At 47.0% G+C, this 14,600-nt stretch overlaps 1 protein-coding gene across 8 annotated transcripts in view; it reads left to right on the forward strand.

The window, feature by feature from the left end:
- Positions 1–1,290: 1,290 nt before the first annotated feature.
- Positions 1,291–14,600, forward strand: part of MARK1 (microtubule affinity regulating kinase 1) — a 112,704-nt gene continuing 99,394 nt past the window's right edge. For 2 of the 8 annotated variants that reach the window (XM_075925224.1, XM_075925228.1), the window contains exon 1: positions 1,291–1,696. In XM_075925224.1, coding sequence (XP_075781339.1) covers positions 1,646–1,696 — 51 coding nt within the window. In that variant the 5' untranslated portion in view covers positions 1,291–1,645. Of the gene's footprint in view, positions 1,697–4,908; positions 5,040–14,600 lie in introns of those variants that run through there. The other 6 variants (XM_075925221.1, XM_075925225.1, XM_075925222.1 and 3 more) reach the window with 4 other exon arrangements.

The raw sequence follows: 14,600 nt of genomic DNA on the forward strand, positions 1-14,600 counted from the left end.
ATAGAATATTGGGTAAGGGTTTTTATGGAGGCATTTTATTTTAATTTTTCCTGACAGGGAAGATAGGCATTCTTTTGTTTTTTGTTTAGAATGTTCATTTTTAGAATGTGCAGTAGGAGGAAAAGTAAGTCCACCAGGTTTGGTTTTGGATCAAAAACTGATTGTGCAGAAACTAATCTCTCAAAGAATAAAATAAAATGTTTCTAACTTCAATGTGAAATTCATCAGCGCTTTCAGGTTCAAAATCCACACACAGGACCTCAGTCCAGCAATGTGCACTGCATAGGCTGGGCAATCCCTGTGCCTATGCAGTGGTTTAGTGACTTCTGTTTAAGTGCCTAAATTCAACTGACATTATTGGGCTCATAAATAAATGGCCTAATTTGCAGAGTTCCTGATTCACAGTTTTCCAAACTCCGTAAAGTCGGGGTGTGCAAGCTGCACACATTCTGTAAGAAGCAGGGAAAGCTGCCTGCTCTTCAATGCTAATATTATTGCTAACTATTTCGGTAAATACCTCATACCCAAAGAACCAGAACCCAAAATATGCACTGCAACCCTCCTATGCCTCAAGTCTTGCCAGTGGAAACACTGATGAGTCTGCAGTAAAAGGGTGCTTATCTAGATCCCTTAAATCCAAAATTCATTCTTTCCACTGTGGTTGTGTCCCAGGGAAACCTGGCTCCTTACCTATAGGCTTAATGTAGCAGTGTTGACTCCTCTTAGAGGGGAATCGCATCCAAGCATGTGGATTCCTCTTGGTCCCCCAGGCACAGAGGGGCTACCTGAACCTCGCTTTATCCCCATCAGTCCGTTCCCCTGGCCATGGAACGCCCCCCGCCAAATCTCATATATACCCGAACCTCAGTGATCGTTACTGTCCCTCGTCCGAGCCCTGATCATCCGAAGTAGCAACCACCCGTCGGGGCCTGAGTCAGTCCCATTGCACAGACCCGAGCGGCTTGTCCTGCACCCCGAGCCCCAGGGTGTGAAGTGCCCCCTCGGGAGCGGCGCGCCTGCAAGCTGGGGCAGAACTAACCCTTCCCGACCCGCAGGCCCGAGCTCTGCCACGGCTCGGCCAAGGCGAGACCCCGCGCGGGCGGCCAGCAGGGGGGACAGAGCCGGGGCCTGCAATGAATGAGGGAGCGCGGCCCCCGCCCTGTCGTCAGCGCTGCTCTGCGCCCGCCCACCCCGCGCTGCTGAGCGCCCGTTTGCTGCGCCCGCCCGCGTCGGAACTAGCAGCCGCCGGCTTCTCTCCCCCCGCGCGGCGGCGGAGGCGGCCGGATCCAGCCAGCGAGCCGGTGCCTTGGCCGGCCGGGCCCCGCGGCGCGGGCTGGGAGGGGCAGAGCCGCGGGGAGGAGGAGCCGCCGCCGCCGCCGGATGCGGTGAGGAGGCAGCTCCGGCTCCCCGCGCGCTGCCGGCCGCTCACCTGGACGGGCAGCAGCAGCAGGAGGAGGCGCAGCCGCAGGGCTGCCCCGATCCCGGCCCGGGCGCGGAGGAGGCCATGGCCCCGGGAACCTAGCGGGGCGGGCGCCGCGGCACGTCCCCCGCTGCCCTCCCGCGGGGGAAGCCGGTCTCCCCGCAGCGCCGCGGCCTAGGACTCCCGGGCGGCCCGTCCCCGGCGCGGGGCCCGCCCGCCCGCAAGATGTCCACGCGCACGCCGCTGCCCACCGTCAACGAAAGGGACACCGAGAACGTGAGTCCGGGACCCCGCCGCGCTCCGCTCCGCCGCCCGGGCCCCCGCCCCCAGCCGCGGCTTTGGTCCCCGGGCTGCCCCCAGGCCAGGTAGCCAGCGCCCGTGTAGGCCGCCGCCGCCTCCCGCCAAGCCCCACCGGGTCGCTCCGTGCGGGCCCGGCCCCCTTCTTTGGTGCCAGGGCTGCGTTGGCCCGGATCGCCTAGTCCTCCGGCTCCCCTCCTTCTGGCCAAGCCCTTCCCCCAGGGGCTGAGCACTCCCCACCCCCTGGGATTCCCACACCGCCTTGCCTCCTAGGCCCAGCGCCGCTCTTCCCCTCTGCCTGGATCGGCATCTCTCTCCCGCCTGCTTGAGCCAGGCACCCTCCCCCGCCACCTCTTTCTGCCCCTCTGCTCGCACCTTGGAGACAGACTGAGCTCCTCTCCCATCCGAGCTAGTCAGCTCCCTTCCACACAGCCAACCTGGACAGTTAGCCCTGCGCCTTGTCGGTTGACGTTGGGTTGGACTATCCCTGTGCATAAGATAGAGGCAGCACCTCCATACATAGGCAGTCGGGTTTGGATATGTCCTTCACTTGTGATAGGCCTGTGCTACCACTTAAGTCATTCTAGCTTGCATCACTCTGGGATGTGAGAGCCTGCTCCCGCACCCACACAAGTTACACAAGCACTGTCCACACCACTGCTGTGTCAGGAGGAGATACTCTCCCAAGATACAGCTTCTGCTTCTCCTGGAGGCAGAGTAATTATGCCGATGGAAAAGAGTGCTCCCATCTGCGGAGAGCATCTTCACCAGACACACTGCAGCGGTGCAGCTCTGCTGATGTTGTGCTTCTAGTGCAGTGTTCCCCAATTTTATTTGACTATGGTACCCTTTTAAACTCGAAAGAATTTTGTGGAACCTCTAAGAACAGTTTTTTATATGGAGCTGAAAAAGTAGACCACAAATAAGTAAGGATAACAATGAGCAAATGTTAAACAAGGTCATGAGATCAACATTTAGTTTAATTGCCCATATTTGAAAACAAAAATCACATTTAATGTGTACAAAAATATTGGTAAATCATTAAATGTTATTGTAATAGAATTTTCTCGTGGAACCCTTATTTTCACTTTGCGGAACCCCAGGGTTCCGTGGAACACTATTTGGGAAACACTGTTCTAGCGTATAAATTTCTGGAGAGGAGTTCTTGCTGCACATTTTTCCTCTCCTGGCTTTTGTAGGCTTTTATATTCTCTAACCCCTCTATACATTGGAGGCAGGATATCTTTTATGAGCTTTCTGTATGGGCTGGGCACATTACCCTATCTTGTGTCCCCCAAGTTGAACTGCTCTCTCTTTGTAGTCCTATGCATTCCCCTTACTGGATTTCCTTTGGTGCATCTTGTTCCTTTAAAAGAGGCTGTACCCCCATGACTAGTCCACTGAATTACTTAACTGCATCTCCATTTGTGCTCTTCTTAAACGTCCCTTGACCCTTTCCTCCTTTGTCTACAGTCAGAGTGATGCCTTACAGATAGGGCCCTATCAATTTCACAGTCTTTTGAAGAGACACAAGTCCTTCTCTATGAAATCCTGTCTCCCCCTGCTGTTAGGAGTGCCCCAGCCAGGAGACTCCTAGCTCTGTCTAGGCTGGGGAGGGACAGGACTTATCATTTCCCTACACTGCCGCTCTCAGGGAAGGGAGGGGGAGCTCACACCCACCCTTCACCTCCTGGAACCTTCTGAGGTTGCAGGAAGCTTAATGGTTACTGTCTTCAGAGTTGAGCTCTAAAGGCAGCACAGTACTGTAGTTCTGTGGACCCCCACCTCACCGAACAGGTTTGTGACTCCTCCATCACCTTTTGGGTCAGGCCCACCATAGTTACAATACTGTAAAATTTCAGATTTAAATATCTGAAAATGTGAAATTTACTAAGGCTACGTCTAGACTACATGCCTCTGGCAACAGAGGCATGTAGATGAGGCTACCAGGCATAGGAAAATGCTTCATTTAAATTTACATGGCTGCTGCGCTGAGCCGATCAGCTGTTTGTTGGCTCAGCGCAGTAGTCTGGACGCGCGGGTGTCGACATCAAAGGCATTTGTCGACCACCCAGGTAAACCTCATCCCAGGAGGCATACCTGGGTGGTCGACAAATGTCTTTGATGTCGACACCCACGCATCCAGACTACCGCGCTGAGCCGACAAACAGCTGATCGGCTCAGCGCGGCAGCCATATAAATGTAATGAAGCAGCGATTATTTAAATCGCCGCTTCATTTTCCTATCCCTGGTAGCCTCATCTACATGCCTCTGTCGCCAGAGGCATGTCGTCTAGACGTAGCCTAATTTTCAAATCCTGTAGCCATGAAATTGACCATTTTGGACCTTGAATTTGGTAGGCCCTACTTATAGAATAGAGGTCTAAAATAATACAGGCCACTGTATGGGGATGGATATTTTCAATGTTAAACTTGTTGTATGAGGGAGTAGGGTGACTCAGAAGTTTTAAAATATTTGACTTGATGCATATAAATATCTTTATGATCTTTTCCAGTAGTGACATTTTATGCACATAAACAGTGGTGGTGTAAGAGTTATGAAACTGTGTGTGGGGGGTGGCTATGGAATAGACAAATGCAAACCTAAAACAAGAAATATGTCTAGAAAGTGTCTATCATTAATAGCTATTACGAAAGTGATGGAAAGAATAGGGGGGAAATGGAGACAGTATATAAGATCTGGCCTTTTGTCTTCACATATTGTTTCTAGTGGGCAGATATGATTAGTAGGAAACTGATTAGTAGGAAGTGGGTGGGAATAAGATACATTCTTATTTCTATTGCAGTAGCAAACAAAGACCCTAACTAAGATTTGGGCCTCATTGTGCTTGACACTGTATAAACACATAGGTAGATATCGTGCCTGTTCCAAAGAGTTCACTGTCTAAATAAGAAATAAGAGACAGACAGTAGGGAAGGGAGGACAAAGATAAGAGAAATAAGATCATGTGTTTACATAAATTATCATAACTTAATGGTTCTGTCTTTAAATTTTTTAATATACATAATTCAGTGAAACTTTTCTGGCATGACAAGTAATACTAGCTGTAGCCCAAGTGTAAAAACATACATGAATATTATTTATCTATCCCTTACTGTTGAACAATCCATCTATGACTGGTATCAGCTATAAGTGAACCTTAAGGAAAGGTAGAAAGTTAAAAAAATACATAAAATGTGTGTACATATTAGTTGTAAATATTTCCATTCTGTAATTAAGTTATATAGGAAGATGAAGGAGGAGTGACCAGAGAGTTCTCATGAAAAAAGAGACAAGCTGTTCTTCTATCACTGCTGTTGGGGTAAGGGTAGCTACTGCTTTTAGGAGTAGATTGTGTTTTAGGAGGCCCCTACCCTAATCATCTGGGAACAGCATTTTGTGTGCCTTCACTAGGCTGGTGCTTGAGATGGTATTGGTAGATGCCCTCATACAGGAATCCTCTGCTAGAGTAGTAAATTAGTATTAAGACTGGTCAGAGACTCATTGCTCCTGTTCCTGGTCTGCTTCCTGCCTCTCCCATTTAGGGCTCTCAATTTGGAAGGTTCTTCTACCATTCCAGTAGAAGCTTGTGCGGATCAGGCTGACATAAACTGACGTACTGTGAAGGGAAATGGGGCTGCCCATAATGAGTTTATTATGGTGGGTCATCACTCGTATTGTCTGGGGGCAGGAGGCGGCCCAGCATTAGCTTGCAGAAAATCATAATTAACTTAGTATGTGTTCTGTGGGAGAAAGTCTTAACTGATTTTTCTTGTTTGTCATAGTGGACAGTATTAATGAATTGATTGTTTTTGTTGGGGCTGGCATTTATTTGGGACACAGAATGTAGTCAGTAGGAGTGTGAGGGTTTGGAGACCCTGCAGTGTGGGGTATGTGATGTGGTAGCACAGAACCATTGAGAAGGAAAACAATGATTCGAAGGAAGATGGAAAGTAGGGATGTCAACATGTAGTTGATTATAGACTTATTGGTTAATCTTATTGACTACAAGCATCCTCATCTCCCTTGCTGCCTCTGTATCAAGAAGGGGAAGTAGAGTAGGAGCTGGTGCTGGGGGGAGCAGACTTAAAAGCCATTTCCCCCCAGCACTGGCTCCTCCCACCCTGCGCTGCTGCCTCTTATTAGAGGCAGCAGTGTATGTTGGAGGCCGGGGGGCTGCCGCGAAGCAGGTCTGAACTCCCTGTGGATAGAGGCTGCTCTGCTTCCCATGGAGCAGCCTCTGTCTGCAGGGGGTCCGAGCTCCAGTTATGGACCAAGTCCCCTGCCTCCTCTCGCGGACCAACTCCCACTTGACACCCCACACTACTGTCTGTGATATAGAGGCAGCAGCGCAGAATGGCAGATGGCTCCCTGGGAATGGGGCTGAGCACACTGGCTGCTGGCCCCACCCCCAGGAACTATAGAATAGTCGAGTAACCGATAAGAATTCATGTGGTTACTCAACTATTCAATTACCCGATATCTAATAGCCCTAATGGAAAGCATGAACACTTTGGCCTGGTGAGTAGGCTTAGTTCTTGGTTTAATAGGAAAGTTTTCCATGTCCTAAGTGTACATTTGCAAGCTTCTGGAAACTCTGTAGCTACTCCTGATCATCCCAGAAAACAGCTGTCCTACCCAGTGCTTATGGAACTCTTTCAAAAGTGCTGGTCCTCTGTGTGAAATTCAGTTCATTGTCATGCATCCTGAAGCCTATTGGTGGATGATTCCAATCAGAAATCCATTTACTTCTCCACATGTATCTAGAACTCTAAATAAGGTTCTGGAAAACCATTGGCCACTTTTCATTTTTTCTAAATTCATTGTAAATTGCCCTTGATGAATCAGAAAAAATCAGCATGTTTTGTAAACAAAAACCCAACCACCCTGGAAATGGAGCCTGTGATGAGTTGTTGGATAAATTGCCTGAGGAATTATGGACCTTCCCCTCAGGATAGATGGGAAATTGACCCCCTTATTCCACATAGTCCCTGGAGTATTCCATAATACTTATTGAAAACAGCACAGAATGTATTGTGAGCTCTTCAAGAAGATCCTAGCACTCTGCTGTGCTGTTATGGACACTTCCAGAGAGGTATAGATGCCCTTGAGCTGGTGCAGTATGTGGAATGTGGGCATAATACAGTTAAGTCCTAAGACTTTTCTCTTAGCTGTTCTCTACACTTTCCAATACGTGATTTAACAGTCCCACTGTATATTCCTACAAATATTTATCATTAGAAATTTTATTACACTTTCAATAGGAACCTACCTCTATGTGATTAGGAAAATTAAGTCTGAATGGATTGATAAATTAGGAGGAAAAGGAGGCAAAATTTAAGAAGTTTGTATGAATTTATATATTATGAGTAATGAAGTTTTGCTTCCATTCAGATGCTTTTTGGGAACTCTGAGGAGGTAAAGGAAGGATGAAGACTGACTATATTATATTCATTCATATTATCAAAGGATTTTTTTTAATGATATTGGGATAAGATAAGAATGAGAATAGACATTTTCTTGTGTTCCTCTTCTTAATGTTTGTAACTATTTGTTAAACCTCCTCATAATAAAGTGTAATTAGTACACAATGGGTAAAACTTGAGTGTGTTGAGGGATTTGGAAACAGGGGGCTCATCAGTTTAGATAAGAATTTCCTGGCTCTACTGGGGTTGGAGTGAGTGAAGCTTTGAACCAACAGTTCCTTCTTTTGAATCAAGATAGTAATAATTTAGGGACTATTTCTAATGTTTCCCCTTCAGGTCATGTCACATAGTATTGCTGGAAATTGGTTTTGGTGAGGTACAGGCAAAAGAGGAGATATCTAATCTATCTATCTAATCTATCTAAAAAATGTTCCTGTGGGAAAACAGAGTGATGTCATGACGTCACTCTGGTGTCCCACAGGCTCTGCCTTTACATGGCCTTCCTGCCCCAGACACTGGTGTGGCAAAGCCGCCTGGCAGCCTAGCCTGGGCACATTCCACCCACTGCAGGAGGGCTAAGTGGCAGTGGCTCCTTGCTGTGCTCAGGACCCCGATACACCAAGGCCCAGTGGAGAACTGTCATCTCTGGCTCCCTTGGGCCAGGGCCAGGAATGCTCAGGCTGCTGCCTGCCCAGCACTCCAGCCGACCAGCACTGGCTTCCTGTGGGGCAATGGGGGAAGGGGAGAGGAGAAAGCCTCGAGACTCCGTGCCAGGATGAGCGAGGAGCTGCCACGCCCCCCCCCCCCCCCCACTCCTTCACAAGGCTGAGTCTGGCTACGGCTGGAGAGGGAGGTGGGGGGGCAGAGAGGCCGGGGTTGATTGCGGCCGATGGGGGACATGGGAGGGCTGAGAGGCATGGGCTGTGACTGGGAAGGGGTGGGGGAACCAAGGGGCCAGAGTTGCAGCCAGGGTGGGGGACCTGGGAGCTGGGGAGAGAGATGGGGGACATGGGCAGCGGTCATCCGAGAGGCTGGGACTGGCATGGCCCCCAGCCCTCCCCTCCTCTCCCTGGTGGCTGGGTGGGGGCCAAGAGGCTGGGTCTGGCGTGGTCCCAGCTCTCCCCGGCGGCTGAGGGGAGAGCCGGCCTTGCCTACTGTCTCCCTTCTCCAGTGGCCAGGTCTGGCGTGGCCTCTGGCCCTTACCTCCCCAGTGTCTGGGGGTGTTGAGAGGCTGGGTCTGGTGTGGTCCCTGCTATCCCTGGCAACCTAGGGGAGAGCTTACGTCAAGTGACTGGCACGGCCCTAGCAGCCAGGGAGCGGGGCGCCGAGAGGCTGGGGCTGCCTCCTAGGGATGTAAGCAACTAATTGACTAGTCAACTGTCCGTTCAGCAAAAGCTTATAGGATAGTTGAAACACTAGTCACTTCCTCCCCTCTCACAGTGAGGCAGCAGGGAGGTGGGAGAGGAGAGGATGCTGGGGGGAGCCGACTTAAAAGCCCCCACAGACAGGGGTTGGTGAGTGTAGTGAGCAGGGGGCACTACCCCCTAGTCATTATAAATACCATTATTTATTGTGAAGTTCTATGTGTGTTTGGTTCTTTTTGTCCCACAGAAGGCAAAAATATTGGGTGATGGTGGAAGTTGGCCTTTTCCTCTTTGCTTTGGTAAATCTAGTAATCGCTTTAGTTATCTTTCTGAAATAAAGGCCATTTAGCTTCCCAATCTGGGAACTCTTTGGAATGCCATAGTCAATTTCAGATGAGTTCTTTTGAATCTTTTTAGTGTTTTTTGTGTTATGGTAGCAGCTAGGAAATGCAACCACGAATCAAGTACATGCCCCATTGTGCATGTACTACACAGACAAATAACAAAGATACCAGTCTCTGCCCCAGAGATCTTTCACTGTAAGTGTTAAGCAGCATGTGACAAGTTCATAAAATAGTGTGGGATGGAAGGATGAGAACACAATTTACAGAGTTGAGAAGAAACAGAGAAGTTGTAACTTGTCTGTTTAATGCCGGGTGGAAAAGATTGATTGCAGAGAGGTGTTTTAAAAAGGATATAGGGGAGAATAAGTGACTTTATGATTTTTGAGCGATTCCTCTTAAAGCTTGGAGGTTGAATGAGATAAAGGGGAAAATCAAGTAGCTGAAGAGGCAGGTAGGAACAAGGATGGCTTTTTGAAGACAGTGAAGGCATGAGTATTTTTGTAGCTTCAAGCTAAAAAAAAAACCTGAGGAGAGGAATAAAACTTTGAAAGTGGAGGGGGGGAGTGAGGGAGGTAAGGAGACAGCATGGGATGAGTTAACTGGAGTAGTATTAGCTGTGCTATAGTTAGAATATTTTTATTGTTTGGATTTGCTTTACATGATAGAAACATATGGTTTTGATTTGGGAAGACGGGGCATGGGAGAAAATATCCTGACAAGAATTCTTTCTTCCATTGCCTTAAGCAAGAGCATGGCCTGGTTTCTGAGCCTTACAGGTTCAAAAGTGCATTGTATCTTGTTTGTTCACTATTTGATGGAGTGGTGTCAATATTGGCCAAATCATCTCTGTCAGATTGTTTCTCTGTTATATAAGTGTGTCACTAGGTTGAAAAAAAGGGTTTGGGGATGGGAACATAAAATACTGTCATAAACTTCTGCTGGAGATAATTATATGTCTTCTTTGGTTTTGTCAAAGTTGTACAGTATTGTTGCATCTACAGCGTGGGTTTCCATTAGGGCTGTGATAGTATACATGTTTAAATCATTAACTGATGAACCTGGGTCCCCTCCCACTGCACTACAGAAGGGAGTGGGGGCAGCTGGGAGCCAGTGCTCACGGGGAGCTGCCTCCCTGTTGCTGAAAATTTCAGCAGTTACATGTCTACAACCCCCCACTCCTGCATTTTAACATCCTTCGTTTCCATGTTGTGGGGAAAAACATTTGTCGGGACTTAAAGTTGTGGACAAAGACTGTAGATGAAATAGTGATTAAAGGGTTAACTGATTACCTGCTAAGCATCATGCTTGCCAGGTGATGCTTATGGGTAATTGGTGAACTGGCAGGGCTGAGTGGGCTGCTCCAGCCTGGCCAAATCCTCAGCGTGGTGTGCCCACGCCAAAGCAATGCCCCATCTATGGTGTGCAGCAGCAGGCCTACCCCAGCTGGAGCAGTCTATGGTAAGGTAGGCCTAGCTGGGCTGCTCCATGGCTAATTAGTTAAACCAGCATTTAACCAGTTATCATTTTAAACGATAAGTAACCTCCCTAAGATGGAATGTGCGATACCTTTTAAAATGTAGGTTAGCATCTTTGTTGTTAAAAAAACTAATGTCAACCAGTTTGAATTAGATTTTAATTTAAATTATATATGGCTACTAATGGGACATAGAGAATAAACATTTAATTTCTGACCTCTCTGTTAAAGGACTTCATTTCAAAATTCTGTTCTTGAGTTCATGTCTTTTTCAAGCAATTCTCATGTCAAACATGTTTTGATTTCTTACTATGTAGAAAAAAGGTTTTCATTTTCAAGCAAGTTGGAAAAAAATTGTGCACACTTAATTTTTCTAACTGTCTTTTAAGGTTCAAATGTAATAGCATTATTAATTTGCTTGTGTTCTTATCCTGAAAATTGTGATTTCACAACCAATACAAATTGGTTATGCATGTAACCAGAAAAACAAATATAGCTTTTTGAATTTAATACCTTTGTCTTTTTAAAAAGGGGGAAACGGATTTGCATATTCTTAATAATTAACCATTTTAAGGCTCCGAACTTATTGTTTAAAGTAGTCACTTCATTGTGAATGGGTTTAGTTCCTCCCTGTGCTGCTATTATTTGGTCGAAATTAGTTTTTATATGTTTGTAATGGTGATAGAAAACAGAAAATATTTTGTTTTAACTTTCTTTTTAAATGAAACTACTGAATTTGTAAAATTTTATAAAATCCAGCAAGGCTGTTGATGCGTTTGTAATTCTATTTACACCTTTTTTTCCTGGCACTGCAGTTAAGGAAGTTGTGTCTTTTTAAAGAGTTTGCAGTTTCATTAAAACTTAAGGGAGTGTTTGTGCTGTAATAAGTTGCACATGTTTTTTGTCCTGGTTGATGTCTGCAAGTGGAAGCTATTATGTAGATGAGACCAAAGTGATTTTACTGCTGACACATTGGAGAGCTGTTGCTTTGTCTTCTCTACTGTTTCCACTATTGGTAATACTCATGCAGCTTCCTAGGTGCAATCAGAATTCCTCTCTCTCGCCACTCATTTTGCAGGTGCAAACAAAGCCCTAAAATACCCTTTGTGAAAGTTGTCCTAGAAGTGACATAAGAGTATCAGTTTGATGGCCAGGGCAAGCAGGTATAACGTGCCATGATGTCCCTGAGACAGTGTGACTTCATTGGCAATGTTCACAAGCAGTCTTTCAATTGCATAGTGTGTGTTTCCTCAACCTCCTTTCACCAGAAAACACTGCTCCTCAATGCCAGGTTTCAAACTCTGGCTCTTATGCTATAGCCATTGTTTTTATTTTTTTTAAGTATGTAGCTACACTTCACTGTACAGATTTTTTTTTTTTATTCTCTCCAAGAATTGAGAATTACTGGAGGAATTTTGCTAAAACTCTTAAAATTGTCCAGGTGTCTTCTGCTCTATGTAATACAGGCAGTCCCTGGGTTACGTACAAGATAGGGACTATAGGTTTGTTCTTAAATTGAATTTGTATGTAAGTCGGAACTGGCTCCAGATTCAGCCGCTGCTGAAACTGATCAGCGGCTGACTACAGGAAGCCCTAGGCAGAGTTGCTCTGCCCCCGGCTTCCTGGAATCAGCCGCTAATCAGTTTCAACAGTGGCTGAATCTGGACTCCTGGGACAGAACAGGAGGACCAACCCGGTCTCTGCAGGACCAACCCGGCAGCACCCCAGCTGCTCTACCCCAGGTGTCCCGCAACAAAAGCCTGGTCTGCTGGGGGTGGGGGGGGCGCACTAGCTGCGCCCCCTCCCCCCCCAGCAGACCAGGGAAACCCGAGCAAAGCCGCGGAGGCGCAGAGGTCCTGCCACCTTTGCGGCTTTGCTCCAGTCTCCCTGCTGTGCTGGGGGGGAGTCCCCCCCCAGCACAGCAGGGAGACCCGAGCAAAGCCGCACAGGCGGCGGGACCCCGCTGCCCGTGTGGCTTTACTCCTTTGCCCTGGAGCAAAGCCGCACGGGCAGCGGGGTCCCGCCGCCTGTGCGGCTTTGCTCTGGTCTCCCTGCTGTGCTGGGGAGTCCCCCCCAGCACACCAGGGAGACCCGGAGCAGCTTTTCTCGCCCTGGAGGACGCGGTGGCGGGACCAGTGCGCTCTGGGCGGTCCCGCCGCCTGTGAGCTCCGGGGCGAGAAAAGCCCCGTTCGTAAGTGCGGATCCGACATAAGTTGGATCCGTGTAAGTCGGGGACTGCCTGTATAATCCTTTGGGCAGTGGTAAAGCATGAAAAGATTCATTGCAAAAGGTGAATGTTTGGGAAAGTTATGGGCATGTGAAAACAAGAAGTTAAAATAGAAACTATTTTATAATCTTCGCTATAGTGGAAGTTAGACAAACATCTATGCCATAAAATAGCTTAATAGTTTTTCTTCTATTTTAAGTTACAGAATCAATGTTGATTCCTTTCTCCATATCTTGCCTCTCGCTGAAACATTTTACTACCAGATGCAGTTAATTTGTAGAGTTGCTTTCACTTCCCCCGTTTGTAAATTAAGTTTTTTGATAGTTTTTCAATCCAATATTAAAGTTAAATTTCCAATTTTAACTATACGCGTTTTTCTTGTAATTAAATGCTACAAAGAATAATACTGTGTGATGTCTTCTCAGGCTAGATAACTAGCAAAAAAGTCTTCAACATGTTGAGACTATCTGAAAGTCAGTTTTAAATTTTGAGACTGGATAGGATATTGCACATTAGGCATAATTTTGGCAGGTGTCCCAGGGAAACTAAGGTAAGAAACTGCAAATTGTTGAAATAGTACTTTTTGCAAGACATGTTTCCTGTCCTGCTATTTTCAACTTAATTTATATAAATAAGACCTAACACATACAGTAACTATAGCTTTAATATAATTATGAGGATGCTTCATTGAAAGGTATAAGACCTATGTAGGTTAATTTTGCATCCAAAAGCTGAGAGAACAGACGAGGAATATTTTTTTAGGGTTTTGTGTGTGCAAACTGGAAAATAAAATGTTTACTTTTGTCCAAGGACATAGTTTGCATTCATTGTAATAGGCTTCTGCACAGTTAAATTCAGCAGGGCTACAATTAACCTTTAAGGCAATGAACCAGACACAATCAAGTAGGAATGGCATACAGTAGTGCCAAATCAGTAGAAGGCTGTTTACGCGTAATATATTGAGTAGATTTTCTGTGCATCAGTTTGTAAATGCTACAGTGGGATGGGTCTTGTTCTAAAATTATTTGTCCTATCAAGATAGATGATTTGCCTTCACTTTGATGTTCACTTAATTGTGATTGTGGGACACATAAGATAATAAAATAACAGATTAATTTTTCTGGTGAAGTAAATACATTTTCTTTAGCAGCTTTCAAGTGTTATGAGTTGCTCTTTTTGCTGCATCTTGATTCACCTACCAAGGTTTAATTTTTCATAATTCTTTTGTTTTTGCTATCTTTGGACTTGCTGCAATGTTCTGATCTGGATTGTACAAACTACTTCTTATTGTTCATTTGGCAAACTTTCACTTTGTTCCTGAATTTTGACTACTTGAAACTTCTGCTGAAGTCAACAGGATTTGTAATTTTTTTTAGTACTAATTAGGGATGTGACTACTCGACTAGTTGCTCCTCTCCCTGCGCCGCCCCCCCCCCCCCGCCTCTGTATCAGAGGCATTGGGGGTGGGGAAGCAGCACTGCGTCTGCGGTGCAGGAGAGGCAGAGCTGCAGCAGTCCCAGGAGAGCTAGTCTGGAGGGCTCTTACCCCCACTTAATCCCGCGGCCCGTCGGGGACATCAGTTGGCGGCTCCTTCACGGGGCCGTGAGCACGGGCGTGTACTTGGCGCGGTTCACCCCTATCCCAGACACCTGCCCCTTTTGCGGCGTGAGGGAGAACCTGGCACACGCCTACCTCGAATACGCCAGGTTGCAGCCCCTATTCCGGCTCCTCCAGAACCTCTTATTGAGGTTCTGGCTGCACTTTTCCCCTCACCTTTTTATTTATGCACACCCAATCCGTGGCCCCACAAAGTCGCGAGACCTCCTCGTCAACCTCCTCCTGGCCTTAGCGAAAGCTGCCATCTTTAATAGCAGGAGGAGGATGCTAGACGAGGGGGTTCTCTGCGACTGTGGGGCCTATTTCCGCTCCTCCCTCGTGTCACGAATCCGGGCAGAGTTCCTCTGGGCGGCGTCCACTGGCTCCATCTACAGCTTTGAGGAGCAGTGGGCGCTGTCTGGGGTTCTCTGCTCGGTGTCCTCATCCGGCTC

Source organism: Pelodiscus sinensis, chromosome 3 (genome assembly GCF_049634645.1).
Source record: "Pelodiscus sinensis isolate JC-2024 chromosome 3, ASM4963464v1, whole genome shotgun sequence".
Lineage (NCBI taxonomy): Eukaryota > Metazoa > Chordata > Testudines > Trionychidae > Pelodiscus > Pelodiscus sinensis.